Source organism: Spinacia oleracea, chromosome 6, assembly GCF_020520425.1.
Source record: "Spinacia oleracea cultivar Varoflay chromosome 6, BTI_SOV_V1, whole genome shotgun sequence".
NCBI classification, from domain to species: Eukaryota; Viridiplantae; Streptophyta; class Magnoliopsida; order Caryophyllales; family Amaranthaceae; genus Spinacia; species Spinacia oleracea.
In genome coordinates, this window is record NC_079492.1 from 49,134,705 (window position 1) to 49,150,779 (window position 16,075).

The 16,075-nt window shown below is 35.8% G+C and overlaps 1 protein-coding gene across 5 annotated transcripts; it reads right to left on the reverse strand.

Moving 5' to 3' along the window:
• Window positions 1–353: 353 nt before the first annotated feature.
• Window positions 354–15,339, reverse strand: LOC110787362 (uncharacterized). Of its 5 annotated transcripts, XM_021991983.2 has the most exons (8): window positions 14,983–15,339; window positions 14,746–14,852; window positions 11,039–11,066; window positions 4,870–4,964; window positions 4,721–4,796; window positions 4,433–4,494; window positions 1,389–1,659; window positions 354–668 (listed from the first exon to the last, which is right to left on the reverse strand). In XM_021991983.2, exons 2-8 carry the CDS (start codon window positions 14,811–14,813, stop codon window positions 588–590), a joined length of 681 nt encoding a protein of 226 aa, XP_021847675.1. In that variant the 5' UTR covers window positions 14,814–14,852; window positions 14,983–15,339; the 3' UTR covers window positions 354–587. The 5 variants fall into 5 exon arrangements, with proteins under 5 accessions (XP_021847675.1, XP_056686983.1, XP_056686982.1 ...); XM_056831005.1 differs by lacking the exon at window positions 4,870–4,964 and having other exon boundaries at window positions 5,212–11,066; XM_056831004.1 differs by lacking the exon at window positions 11,039–11,066 and having other exon boundaries at window positions 14,746–14,860.
• Window positions 15,340–16,075: the final 736 nt, after the last annotated feature.

Here is a 16,075-nt window from a genome sequence, read left to right on the forward strand (position 1 = left end):
TTTTCGACGCCCATAGATAATATTTCTCGACGCTGTTATTTAGCGTCGAGAATTTGGCCGTAGAGAATTTCTCGACGCCCTTTTCCGTCAAAATTCTCGACGGATTTTGTTGTCTAGAATTTGCTTTTGACGAGTTCCTTCGTCGAGATTTTCGACGCTTATTGGTGTGGTAATATGCTTTATCGACGCCATTCCGTGTCAGAAATATTTTTGCGGGTAAACTTTAATATTTTGCGGGAAATATATTCTGACAAACAAAAGCGTCGAGATTTTTGTTTTCTAGTTTTTTTTCCAAAAGAAAAATACGATCTAATCAAACATAACTATAGTATTGAAAATTTGAAATGACAAGATCTCGATAACTTGAATACTATTATTAATTTGCATAATAATACGTCCAAAACATACATCAAAGATTACACATTTTCCAAACTATTTAGATAGTGTCGTCTCCTAAACACAAGCTTAAGACCAAAACATCCATCACCTCTACTTATAGTTCCAACCTATTATTCTAAAATGTAATCTACAAAACAAAGGTCATTCAAAAGGCTAGTTTCATAATCTGGGCTTCATTGCCTTCATAGTTAAGAAGCTATATATACATATGCATCATCTCTAGCTTGACTCCTTTCTTCCATCACCATAATCTTCAAATGCATCATGGACTTTAAGAAAAAAATATAACCGTAAGTAATAATAGCTTCTTCCATAAGTAAGGCAAATTAAGAAAAGTGCAATGTAAAGAAAGAAAGAAATAATGAAACTCAAAATTGAACTACTGTGCATTACAAGGAATTCCTAATTTAACTAGAGGATCCCCTCTTCTATGGTTGCTAGGCACCAAGATAAGACAAATATGACATTTTCTGTAGTTTGCAGTCCGCTTCCCAATTAAAAACATGCATTTTCATAACAATTTTGTAGCAACATCTTAAACAAATTGATCCACTCAGTTCATTTCCAAACTAGCTAATCTAAAATGTCAAAAACACAAGGCTCACAGGGACATAAAATTTTTTTCCCTGGTCTTTTCCTGCTATCTTCAACATTCAAAGTCATAAAATAATTTTCAACAATAACGAAGCTCTAGGATATTCAATTTTCCATATTGTTCAATGCTTTTATGACACGCATTTCCAATCGTCCCCCCCCCCCCCCCCCCCCCCCCCCCCCAAGTAACCCTGATTGAACATCACAAGTACGCATGCTAATAATAAGCTTTTGCACACTGTAATGCTTACGTAAATAAAAATTCCCCCTCTGTTTAGAATCTTATAAAATCAAATATTTAAAACTAATAGTATGTTCCAAGGGAATTTGGTTATAATTATGTGCATAAATTTTTAGAAGGGGAAAAGAAAAAGTGGATGTTGTTGCAGTCATACCGTGATGAAATTTCCAGTGTTCTGACCGTCAGCATGATAGTAGTTGTTTATATTACTATTAACTCCAGCAGGAACCTTCTTGAGATAACTATGCTGGGGATTATCAGCTGCAGCACCAGGCCTTGTTGCTTCTTTCATAACCGGTTCAACGCAGACGTTTGCTGGAGCTTTAGTGGAAGCAGGCTTAGGAGCCTCTCCGCTTCCAAACCGATAGCCCAAGGAACTCAGTCCACCTCCACTGCTGACACCACTTTCCATTTGTAATGAGTTCCTACAGTGACCAAATCCTTATTAAAGTAAATAATCAGAACAGAAAAGAAATGAAGCACGGGATAACACAAGGTGACACGTGAAGAAAGAGGAAAGAAAACAAGCATAACTAAAACAATATAGAAGAAAGTACTGAACTAGAAAAAGAAACTGCAGACCTATGCATTCTTCATTTCAACTCTAAGCATCAACCGTGGACCTTGAAAGGGAAGGGGAAAATCTGTGGGGGGGGAGGGGGGGGGGGTTGAGTCTTCAACCTCGTGTTGAAATGTCTCTCCCACTGTAAAAGCTCTTGCTCCTGCAGATCGGAAAATTCAAAGACAAAATAAAGCACAAAAAAATTATAAAAAGGTAAGAATTTGACAATGAATCAAAATTTGTTTATCAAATTTGAAATTTCTGACAGAATTCTATTATATTTCTCTTTTAGAAATAAGTTAATAAATTTCAGGCTTGAAACTGAAGGTTGACCGAAAATTATAAATTCCTCATTTTTATCTTTTTGTTTGTTTGTTTTGCAAATTATAAAACCTTAATCAAACTTGTTTTTGCGGTTGTCTCTCATCACAAATTAAAGACATAGCCTTTAAACAAAATCTGCATAAAATCCAAGACCTGATTTAAAAAGAGATAGCTTTATAACATTAAAGTCAAGTGATAATTTCTCTCCTCTTGGCCAACATAAGGAGTTGTAATGTCCCTACTGTACCTTTATACCTCTTGTAAGCCAAAACTGTGGATGTTCTTCAAGTACAAACTTTACTTGCTCCTCTAATGTGCCCAAGTCCCGCATTTTAATCAAAGCTGTGTTAGAACTTAGAAGTACTATTGTCATTTACTCTTAATATCAAGCTTCAATAAGAGCTAACATAACTTCATTGCTATTAGGAACCGATCCAGATTGTAGGAATATAGTCCTACAAGGCTACACTTTATAAAGTGGAAAACAAATTGGATTATCTCAAGGACATGTTCTTAGTAGTATTCATAGAAGGTTAATACTTGGATCCTTAATCTAATTAAACACAGTAAAACACATCTGAAGCAAGAACCTAGTTGGATCTTCACCTAATCAATATGTGTAGAGTATATAATGATCCTTCAATTCTACCTGCCCTTACCCCAAAAGATGAAAACAACCCACATATTATATTTTTGCATTTGCAGTCAAAATGTTATAAACAGGATACAACCATATAGGTATCACACACCTCAAGCTTATACTACTCCGTACTAAAATGGATACGAAACCAAGACACGTACATAAGAGAAATTTGTAGGTCGTAAACCACGATATTCAAAATCAACCCATAAGCATGTTCTCAACAATTACCAATAAAGAGAAAAAATCACAACAAATAAAAGGGAAAACCAGAAAGAATCGGAGGTCAACAGAAGAAAGAATAGAGTACTTGAAGGCTAAAGTGACCTGCAACACTAATTTTAGAGACCAGGGGTATATTATGAACCTAGTCAAACGATCCCTAACTCCTAATTGATAGTTTAAACTCTGAATCTCATCAAGTTAACATCGTTTCGACAAATAAAAAGAATTTAGGGAAATTAAAAACCCTAGATGCATATGAAAAAATTCGAATAAAACAATCGAAATTTATGATTGAAATCCTACCATCCAAATTCATTGAACAGTCAATTCGAACAGTCAAGCATTCAGAAACTTAGCACCAATGCGAAGCAATTGCCTTGAGTTCAAGGAGTAAACATCCTAAGCACACCACCAAATAGTCTAAATTCTAAAAGCTCTAAATCTAAAGTTATACAATAGATAACTTGAGTACTACGAAGAACACACATCCTATAAAACTTTACTTTCTTTAGACTCAAATTGATATAAAAGCTTGTTTACTTCCTTTTAGACTCAAAATGATAGAAAATATTGTTTTCTAAGATATTAATCTATTGTAAATAGCAGAGTTAGGTAATGAATTTGAAGTCCAAAGATTGATAAATTTCCTGTCAGATAAAAAAAATAGAACAAGGTAGAATGGCAGAGCTTTAATACATAATATGTAGCTCAAGAAGAGTAACACAAGTAAGACTATTATATAATATGTGATTATAGAGCACTAGATGCTTCGAACTATGAAAGTTTGGGTGAGAAACGAGCTAAACTGATTCTTAGAATAAGCACTAGATATTGCTTGAATATTCTGTTGTCATCTGACTGAAACGAAAGCTTACTACAAAGCAGTATCCTCAACACAAAGCAGTATCCTCTAAAAAGCAGTATTATCACCATGTAAATACTGCTACTACACTCCACTTATATTCAGTATCCTCTGTCATATTGTCATCTCAACAATATGTGGCGTAAGCGTCCAAAATTATTAAACAAATTAGAAAAAAACACTAGAACAAAGAATCTGTAAACAACACTTATATTACGGTATTACTCAGAGATATATCAATTGATTCTCTAAACTATGCAATACAAACGAAAAACTGAATGCAATGAATCTCATACATCAGATAATAAATAATATTCATACTCAAATATGAAAAAACCAGAAATTTAAGAATAACTTTAATTTAAATAGTTTGTGTAAACTAGCGGATTGATATAATAATATAAGATATTCTACAATAAGAACCTCTATCTTCTAAGTACCCTGTACTTCGCATACTACTCAAGAGAAGAAATATTGCTGGGGAATTGCTCATAATCCTGATAAAATATAAAATAATTCAAACTGTCGACAATTACTCATAAAACAAGAAACCAAATCAGATCTTAAAGAAGAGAGAATTTGTACCTGAAATGAGATAAAACTCTTAAGAAGGAGAGATATGAACCTAAGTACTCGTTCTTGAACTCCTGATTGAAGTTCAAAAGCCGAATCAATTTAACACGACTCCATAAGAAAATTTAAAAAATCTAAATTCATACGAAAAACTGGAATAAAATTTATCGATAATTGATATTTATTGAGCTGTCAATTCACCCCAATAGAAAAGCAAATCCCTAATTGTTCAAATTTAAACCCATAATATGAATGAAAAAATTATAAACGAAAGATTCTTGATGGATGAATTAATATTACCTTACCTACCACAAGACCTAAGATTGCAAAATAGAAGATGCAAAATCCACCCAGATGGTCGAACAAGGTCTGCAATCTGAGAGAAGTTACATGTGTTATAACGTTGGAGAGGAGATAGGGGTAGAGAATAGCGTAAGAATGACACAAACCGCAAGGGAAAACAAATTAGGAGGTGAAGAAACTTGCATCTCCATTGAGAAATGGCGAAATTTCTCACAGTACGGGTGAATGAAGGAGATGAAGCCTGAAGGCGGTGGTGAAGTTAGAAGTTGAAAACTGAAATGAACATTAGGGTTTACTCAAAGGAAAATATTTGGTTGACCCTAAGGGTTGACAACCTCTAAGATACATATAACATAAAATAATATATATGCATAATTAATTGAAGAGAGAGAGTGTTGTATGTAAAAATTATAAAGCATTTGTAACCAATCAAAATTCAATATTGAAAGGGTTACCAACCCTTAGGGTCACTCTATCATTATCCTTACCTGAATCGGTTTTTCTTTTTTCCCCCAAAAAATTGAATCACGTGCTGGACCCGTGATATCTCGACGCTGTACTTAGTCGAGGAATTGAATAGACGTTGAAACTCGTCGAGAAATAACGCGGACCATTTTCCAAGCTGACAATAATTCACAGCGTCGAGGCAATGTCGTCGAGAATCCACGCCTTTTGTAGTAGTGATTGGCTTTTCCTTCATGGTACTGAATATCCAAATCATAGTCCTTAATTATCTCCAGCCACCTCCATTGACGCATATTCAGATCCTTCTGTGTGAAAATGTACTTTAAACTCTTATGATTCGTGAATATTCTACACTTCACACCATACAGATAGTGTCTCCATATCTTCAATGCAAACACTATAGCGGCTAGCTCTAAATCATGGGTAGGGTAATTGGATTCATATGGCTTCAACTGCCTCGACCCATACGCAATAACCTTCCCGTTCTGCATCAATACACACCCTAAACCATTCTTAGAGGCATCACTATACACATCATAGGTACCACTCTCATCTGGCAGGGTTAACACCGACGCAGTTGTCAATTTCGCGTCTTCAAGGCTTGGAACGCCTCTTCACACTGGTTATTCCATTCAAACTTTGCTTCCTTCTTCATCAATGTTGTCATTGGCTTGGTTATCCTAGAAAAGTCTTGCACAAAGCAAAGCGTCTATAGTAGCCAGCTAATCCCAGAAAACTTCGAATGCCAGTCACACTCTTGGGTGTAGGTCATTCACTAACAGTTTTGATCTTAGCAGGGTCTACTGCCACTCCTTCTTTAGACACAAAATGTCCCAAAAATGCAAATCTTTCCAACCAAAACTCACACTTCGAGAACTTGGCATACAACTGGTTATCTCTCAGGGTACTCAACACAGACCTTAAGTGTTCAGCGTGATCCTCTTCACTCTTTGAATACACTAGGATGTAATCTATGAAAACCACTACAAACTTGTCCAAATAGGCATGGAACACACGGTTCATTAAGTCCATAAATATTGCAGGTGCATTGGTTAACCCAAAAGGCATAACAGTGAACTCATAATGTCCGTATCTAGTCCTGAATGCGGTCTTTGGTATATCGTGATCAGCGATTCTCAATTGATGATAACCTGAGCGCAAATCGATTTTTGAAAAGATTCCCGCTCCTTTCAGCTGGTCAAATAGGTCTTCTATCCTAGGTAAAGGATACTTATTCTTGATCGTGACCTTATTGAGCTCCCTGTAGTCTATACAGAGCCTCATACTTCCATCCTTTTTCTTCACAAACAAAACTGGTGCTCCCCAAGGCGATGCACTTGGTTTAATGTAACCTTTCTCCAATAGATCCTCTAACTGACCTTTTAACTCATTCATTTCTGCTGGAGCCATTCGATATGGTGCTTTTGAAATAGGCGCGGTTCCAGGCACTAAGTCTATGGTAAAGTCAATAGGTCGATTGGGAGGCATCCCTGGGATCTCTTCCGGAAACACATTGAGGAATTCATTCACTACTGCAATATCTTCATGTTAATCTTTGATCACATGCTCTAGGTTTCTCACATTGCATAAGAAGACTGGGTTCCCTTTACCGACTAGCTTCACGAGTTCCATTGCCGTGATAATCCCTATGTTCTTAGGCTTACCAAAACGACGATACGACACTACCTTGCCTAAGCTAGACCTCAAGTGAACCTTCTGCTTCTCACAATCTATTTTGGCTTTGAACATGGCCAACCAGTCCATTCCTAGAATTACATCTAGCTCTCCTAACTCAAACTCGATTAGGTTAGATAAGAATACGGTTTTGGCTATGGTCAAAGGCACATCTCTATGGATTTTGGTACACTTCACTATGCTACCAGTAGGTATGACTATAGGTACTTCAATTGTTTCAGGCTCTTTCAAACCTAATTTCCCCAAAGCGTCTACTGAGATAAAAGAATATGTCGCACCAGAATCAAATAGAACTTTAACTAAAACGGAATTAATAGAGAAAGTACCCGCTATGACGTCAGAGGAAGTCTCCGCTTCTTGCCTAGATATCACATTTAGCTTCCCTTGGGCAACTCCTTTGTTATAGTCACCTCCATTGGTGTTTCCATTGTTGTTTCGGTTCCCATTCTGCTGTTGGTTTCCTCCAGGCTTTCTATGGTTCTGGTGATTGCCATTGCTATTGCCATTGTTACCACCTTGGTAATTCCTTTGGTTTCCACCTCCATTTCCCCCATTTCGGTTCTGATTATTCCGATTATTGTTCTGGTGGTTACCTTGGTTAGGCTTTCCATTCTTAGAATAGCATTCGTACTCCCTATGGCCTAACTTCTGACAGAATCTACAAGTCACTAAGTTTCCGTCACAATCCTTTCCAGGGTGATTCATGTTACAGCGCCTACAGTCGAAGGTCCTTACTCCATTCCTTCCAGACTGATTTCCACCACCTTGGTTGTTGCGATTTCCACCCTTGTTAGCTCTAAACTAGAAATTCCCATTCCCTTTGTGCTTCTTAAAATTCCCTTGATTCTGTTGGTTATTCCCTTGATTCGAGCTTCCACCATCCTTTCTCTTCTCAGTACTCCCATTCTTCCTTTGTTGTAACCCATACAGGTGAGCAGCTTTTCCGTACAGGGTGTCTAATGAGGTAAAGGTCTCTCCGGAAAAAACAGTTGTAAATCCATAGTCAATCCATTCTCAAATCTTTGAGCCCTGAGCTCTTCCGTTGCCACCACTTCAGGTGCAAACCTAGGCAGCTCTATAAACTTAGAATAGTATTCCGTTACAGACAGACCCTCCATTTTGAGTTCGATGAACTCCTGCGCCTTTTGCTTCTTCAGATAAGGTGGGTAAAACTTGTTCCTTAATGCGGTTTTGAATGCTTCCCACCCAAAGTTAGGTGTGGCTCTAAGGGTATTCTCACATCGTTGCCACCATAAATCAGCTTCACCTCTCAGGTAGTACACAGCACTGTTTACCCTAAGGTTTTCGGGGCAATTCACAGCTACAATAAGCTTATCGAATTCTCTCAACCAGTTTTCAAGCACACTTGATTCAATCTCTCCGCTATACAGTGGAGGCTTGCTTTGAGCTATTTTCTTAAACATTTCCCCAGCCGGATCATGCACTGGGTTGGCTCTAGTTTGAGCTAGGTCTCGAACTACCTCAGCTAGTTGTCTAACCATTTCATAAATCTCTTGGTTAGCCATATCCCTTCTCCTGAATAAAATAAAAGACTAACTTTAATATTGGTTGGACATGACATTACTAAGGCACTAGTTCGACAACGAACCCACTCACAACAACAACACAGACAACACGTGCCCTAGGGGAGTTGGCGCCACTTTTGGGCCTTCTCACCCAACTATTCGATGCATGTAATTTTAGATGGTTGGTACTTGACCACCTTGCACATAAAATCTCATTGAAGAAATAACAATTAATCCCTTTGCGATACCCACGAAACTTAGAATTGAAAATTGAACTTAAGAATAACGAAAAGTAAATTCTAAGCTTTTATTAATGCTTCAATGATAAAGTCTTACATCCATCAATGATATAACTTTTGTTTCTCCAAACTATAATAGAACTAATAACCATAAGTAGTAGCTTTGCCACTTTATTATTCAACGAAAAATAAATAACTAAGGATTACATTTCTCTAAAGACTAATGTCTTCACGACGATCATTTCTTTCCTTATATTGCTCTGGAGTAAAGTCTTGATCATTAGGATCATCCAAGTCTTCTTCCGGATCAAAGTCTTCATCCATAGCCTCATCATCCTGTTGTGGCTCACTATCAACCACATTATTCTCTTCAAGTTCATCCTCAGATCCACTAGATATCTCAATTGTTGGTTCAGGAACTACAGGATTAGGATTTTCAATCTCCACCACATCAACATCATCATCATCGTCCTCCTCAACATCATTAGCTTGCTCATCATGGATCATGCCATCTTCACCATCACTTTCTACTCCTCCATAGCCCATACCTAGACCCGCAGAGTACTTCCCATCCTCATAGCTATTCTCCGCAACCTCTAAGATAGTAGTGAGAACCTCAGCATCATACTTCCACCTACCATCTCCAGTCTCATATTTGTACCAATTAGGGGTACCATCATTATAGTGCATATCACTGAACTTGTTTTTAAGGTCTATGTAAGGGTTCTTATGGGGCAAACAATGAATAACCATACTAGCCATCATATCCTTGGGCCTAAGATGGGGCATATCTTTGGTTGAAGCAAAATAGTTGCAAGCAAACACGATCTTCTAGACATACATATGAGGAGTCTCGTTATCCATCTTCTCTAGGTATCCTAGACTGGTGAACTTAGAAGGTAGCATCATTAATTTCTTAAAATTCACAACTAGAAAGTCTTACTAACGCGTTCCCAAAGAAATTTCAACCCAAAAAGGATACAATAAATAGTTCGTGGAGCCATACAATTTTAATGCACAAGTATATCCTCAACATGAATTATGATGCAAATAATCATTCAAGGCAAGATAAGACATGGTTAAAAAACATACATGGCAATTATTAACTCACATAATCACATAAAATGCATTCTTAAACTAATATGCCCTTCTTAATCTACCCAATCCTCACTTGGAAGTAATATTAATTTTCGAAATTAATTAAGAAATAACTCATAATTTAGTTGAAATTATTAAAATTAAAATTGAAAATTAATAAAAATTATTAATTAATTAAACAAATTAATTTTGGATAAAAATTAAGAAAATCCGAATTTTTTTAAAAAACAAATTCCGAAAAATTCGAATAATTAATTAAATAAGTAAATAAATAAATAAATCAATAAATTTGGATATTTAAGGAATCCGAAAATTAAAAAAAAAAATTATTAATTCGATTATATTTCAAAATTTTCAAACAATTTAAAAAAAATTCAGAAAAATTCAATTAAATTAAATAATAACCCAACTTTTCAACAAATGACCCAAAATAATTGATATTTGACCTTTAAAATATTGAGTACTCAAAATAATACGTTTTGACTTTAGGAAAATAATATTTAGAAATCCTAAAGTTCCGCATTAGTCTCCGATTACCACTTTGTAGTATTGCTTACTACAAAGAAAGAATGAAACTAAGCTCTAGTATACCACTTTGTAACACCCTAATAATTCCTTGCTTTTATAAAATCATTTTCCAACTTAAAATAAAGGAATTACTAAAGTATTACCGTCACCGTGATAACGGTTAAGGCTATTACCAGAATTACGCAGCGGAATTTAATGTCAACTAACTTTTCAAAACACAAATAATTAAATTATCGAGGCCTCCTACAAATTGGAACCATAATGGCCCAAAAACCAAAGTATTAAAAGTTCAACGAATTCAAAACATAATTAAAGTATGAATAGGATAGTTTTAAAGTACGAAAAACATGCAACTCTCTCAATCATCCCAAGCCACATGATTTCGATCGTACTTCGATCTACCAACTGCTATATTATTCTAATCCCCAACCATGCAAAGGCAAATGATGGATCATCATAGGGTCATTAAGGCAAAGGCCATGACCAAAAGACACAAAGCACGTAGTCACCAAAAGCTGAATACTTACAAGAATGGAGTGAAACAAAACTATAAACATGCATCACTCACTAACTACTAATCAACATGCAAAAGCCATTTAATAAATAACAAGTAAATCATGAATACAAGACTCGACACTTGACTCGACTCTTGACTCACAATTTAATTAGAATAAGCTTCGAACGGGCCAAAAGAATATTCCATAAAGGAAGGGTGATGGGATCCAACCATACACCAATTAATAAATAATAATATCGGACCATACCGAGTGTCGGGCTATACCGATGGAATACCTGCGCATAATATGAATGAAACAACGTCGTGTGTCAGTAGTAGGAGATCAAGCTTTCCGGAAAGTCTCCCCCCATTGTTCATACTCAAGGTATATACGTTCCAAGAGTTTTGAAACTTGTTCTGGTTGCACTTTACGTTTATTAATATTTTATTAAAGGCGAACTCAAGACTCAACAAACATACACACATACAATTAATAAACAACAAACAAAACCATCTTATTTTAATGCTTTAGGACTTGTGATCAACAATGCAAGACACTGTGAAATTACTACCAGGTTCCGTCTCACAAAAGTGAGATTCCACATCATGCCCATTAACATGAGGGTTGTGCCCTTGCACGACAAATCCTAATTCATTTCATATAATATTCTCAACTGAACCCTACATGTGCAGTGGCTTACGTGAGAGAACCCTTCACATGTGGTAAGAATAAGTAGCACAACGTGGTACGAATAATTGGCTCAAAAGTATGCTAGACATCTCGTACAATAGCATAATAATAAATAATCCATCCCTTGCATGTGAAAACAAACCATACATGCATAAATATTGAACAACATGATTGATAATGAAATTCATACTCATACTAATTACAACATGCTTGTTCAACCAATAATTCAATAAATCCAACATAATAATTCACATGATCGTTCACCAAAATAAACATGAATCCACATAATATAATTCACATCAACAACAATCATGTAATTCTCTTGACAAATGGTGTGGTCGCCCTAGACTTGTACGTACCTTGAATACCTAAGCATAGGGGCCACTTTGCAATAACGAGCACTCACTTAGAAATCACCGCCTATTATCTAAATAATGAAACTTAAATTATTTCCATGTTCATTAAATTTTCAGCAACTTTATAAAATCTTAAACCTTGTTTAAACTTTAGAATTCAATCGTTCTTTAATAAAATAATCGTCTCAATTTGCAAAATTAATCCCTAGTATGAAAACATACTTTTTCCACCCTTAAAATCAATAAAAATCAACACTTTAAGCCTTTTTTATAAATCTGAAAATATAATTGATTATCATAATTAAAATCATCACCTAATTATGCTAATCAATTGACTCGTTAGTTCTAGGTTAAAACCCTAACTTGAAAAACCCAATAAAACCAATTTAACATCATAAAAACCAATTCTTTATTAAATAAACGGACCTGAAAATCCATGCTTTATTAATTAAAAAAAGCCTAATGAATCAAAACACATAAATCCTCAAAGTACGGTGTTCATAACCGATTCCCAGCATTTTAATTATTAAAAACAATAATAACAATATAATTTAAAATACGGAATTGAAATAGAATAGGTAAGGAAGAAGAGAATTTTACCAATCCGGCCTATAGCACGGAACAACCATGAATTAATGTGATTGGGCGAAAAAAGATTGAGCAACAACGAACAAAACACACACACACACTCGACGTGTGTGCGCGCGGCAGGGGAACGAAGAGCAGACACAACAGTAGCGCGCTGGCGCGCGGGACAAGAGGGCGAGGGTGCTGGGCGCTAGGCGTGCAAGAGAAGGGCGAGGGACGTGTGGCTGGCGAGAGGCAGCAGCGCACACAGCAACAGCAACACGCGCACAGCAGCACGCAAGGGAACGCGAGCTGTGCGGTGCGGCGAGAGGGAATGGGCGGCGAAGGAAGGCGATGGGCGAGCAACGAGGGCACGAGCACGCGAGTGCTGTGCGGCGTGCGGGTGAGCCGGACAAGAGAGGAGAGGGAGAAGGAGTGTGGGGCAAGAAAAGCAAAAGAGGGTTTATGAAAAATAAGGGAATCATTTAATGAGGGGAGTCCTAGTTATAGGCTCCCAATTTCTAATGGATAGGCTTAGGAAATTAGTATTGGGCTTAGGGAATTAAATGATAGGGCTAACCTAGAGCTTTGAATTAAATTCTTTTGATTGGGCTCGTTTCTAAAACGAGTTGGACTTTTCATTTAAAACCCAAACCTTTTTAAAATTACTTGCGACCCATTAAATTTCCCGAATCAAAAATTAAATTCGTTTCGTAATTAATTAAAATAATAAATATTCTCATTAATTAAAATACATTTAAATAATATTTAAATGCGAAATAAATTCTAAAAATCGTAAAATGCTTCATAAATATAATAAAATATATTTATAAATATTATAAAAATACGAGGTATTACAAGTAGGGGTAAAATATTCTCCAAAGACTAGTAATACGGTGCATTAGATTATCCATGAACTTCTCCTCCCCGTTAAAATGAATAAACAAATAAATTAAAGAGAACATACAAACGAGTCTTTTTCTGAGAATTTTTCAACTCTAATAATGAAGAATATTTAGCCATATTCATTTCTACGAACACACATCTTAGCCAACACCTTGAAAATATGTGGTCCAACAATTAACCACCTTGGAACAACCTACAAGATCCAACAAAGGACATCAATCTGAGTCTAAAATTACGATTTACAAACACAGGTACATGAGCATTCCTATTCACATCTACCCAACCGTTATACCACAACTCTCTCTCAATGATACATTGACTAGTTTCTGTGGCACAACCAATTAGTGTTGATATTCAGAAATTCTGAAGGCACTGTTACATACAGAGTGTTACTTAATACGTGATATGAGAATGGATACAGGAATTCATTTAGCCATTAGTTTTGCAAAGTTAGTCATAATATGTGCCACTCCCACATACAAATTAACATTTTCCGGATCACATATTCACATGTTATTGGGGGTTAGCAAATAAGGAAACACTATTATGAAATTAACTATATTACACTAGAGAATACTAGCTTATAACATGAACAATAAGTCTTAGTGCCTTAACTCCTTAAGCATTTATTTTTACATACTAATACATTTTTGACAGCAAAATTAAAGACAATCTAATTAGTTACTTTCTCCGTTTTGAAATAATAGGGACATTTTTACTTTTGACACTATTCATAAATTTCAATTTGACTATCATTTGTGATTTATGGGTAAAGAAAAATATAGTCGTGAGAGGTTTTATTTAATTCATCTCGATATGTACTTTCGGAATATCAACTTCTTATAATTTTTACGAATACAAAATTAGAGATATTAATGTTCAAATATTTACCTTTACAAGCGTGAAAAGATAAACTATGCTTATTATTATTATTTCAAAACGGAGGGAGTATTTCTTGCAATCAACTCAAACAAATTGGATTCTTTGATACCGGCTTAGCAAAGTCCAAAAAAACTAGTCATATGTGAAACAAAACCTAAGTCACTGAGAAAAACAGAATTAACTTCTTTATTAAATTTTGCTACATTATTTTTGACATTAAGAAAAGGAGGAGAAATTTATTTGAATTTTTTACAGTGGTATTTGTGGTTCTTCTCATCTAATTTGATTAAATCCTTACAAAGAGCAAACAAGTACAAATTTTAATAACCAATTAAGTTGAACATAATTCAGCCATTCCACTCACTAAAACATTAATTATCATGCCAACTAGAAATCCAATTATAGATAATCTGAATCTTGAAGCTATTTCACAACAGGATTGCTGGAAATGAATTAAAGCTCTATTCTTTCTAGGTTAAAATTGGTACCCACAATAACATTCAATACAAAAAAACATAGAAAAATATTGGAAGCAAAAGAAACGAGAAACCTAGTAAAGTGCAAGAGAGAAACCTCGATGGAGTGGGAGTGAAGTTCGACCCAACAAGGAGAGCAGACATCGGCGGTGAAACCCAACGCATCAGAGTACAATTTAGCAGCTCCGGGAGATTGAGAACATCCTTCAAATCTTAAGAGAATTAATGTTCTCAGAATTATTAAGAAATAAAAAATTAGTACTCAATTATAAAATGCTGAAAAATAACCTAAAAATTGAGAATTCTTAACCCTAAAAATCGAAGAAAAGAGTACCTGAGAAAGGGGCCAGCGTAAGAGATCAGCGGCGCCCTAACCATTAGAGGTGGAGACGATTTCGTCTAAAGTTAATAGAATTAGCTTCCATAGAATTTGCGAGAGGTCGAGTTAAAATTCAAAGAGAGAAAGTCGGATTTGAGAGGTTTTGGAGAGCTATCTGAACTGGGAGAGCATAGGATTCTAAGCTTTAATAAGCTGTGAATGACTATGAGAAAATAGGAGAATGAATTTGGTGAAGAAAATTGCAGATTTGTGTTTTTCGATTACATTGAAAACGAAAGTGAGTTTTCACATTTACTTGAAGGGGGTTCTGGAAGTTTTGGGAAATGACGAGTGTTGAGCGCCCATTTCTTTGAATTTTTTTTTATATTAACGCAAAGCTATGATAAGGACACGTTGTAATAGCTTCACAATATGTAACGGCTCAAGTTCTTGCACCGGTTCGTTCAAAACACCGTGGCCTTAGCTTGGACCGTAGCAAAATACAGTTGCATTAACCAAGACCGTTGTACAAAACCGTTGCATTAGCCAAGGCCGTTGTAAATACGCGTCGCATTAGTCCTAGACCGTTGCTTTGGCCGGTTGCATTTGCTTACTCCCTCCGTCCCGGAATACTTGAAACCGTTTGACCGGCACGGAGTTTAATTCATTATAATTGACTTCTTATTTAATTGAAAGGTAGTTAGTAGTGGGGTATTGTTTTTAATATAGATAGTGGGATGTGGTGGGGGATCATGAATTTTTTAATGTTTATTTAGGGTAGTAGGGTTGTTGGTGGGCCCTTAGGTAAGGTGAGAAAATAATAAAATATTATGTAAAGTTTCCATTTTTAGAAGCGTTTCAAGTAATTCGGGACGGCCCGATAAGGAAAGCGTTTCAAGTATTTCGGGACGGAGGGAGTATTTATGTTGTAGTGAAACGTGCCTTAATAATTGTGTCATTTAAAAAAGAACAGAGGAAGTATATGGTTTTAAGCTAAAATCTTCTATGATCTTGTGAAGGGACTCTCTCTTCCGTTAATGTGCACGTCATTATAAATCTGCATACATTGTTGTGAATTTCGCCCCAAGTTTCTGTTGCATATAAAAAT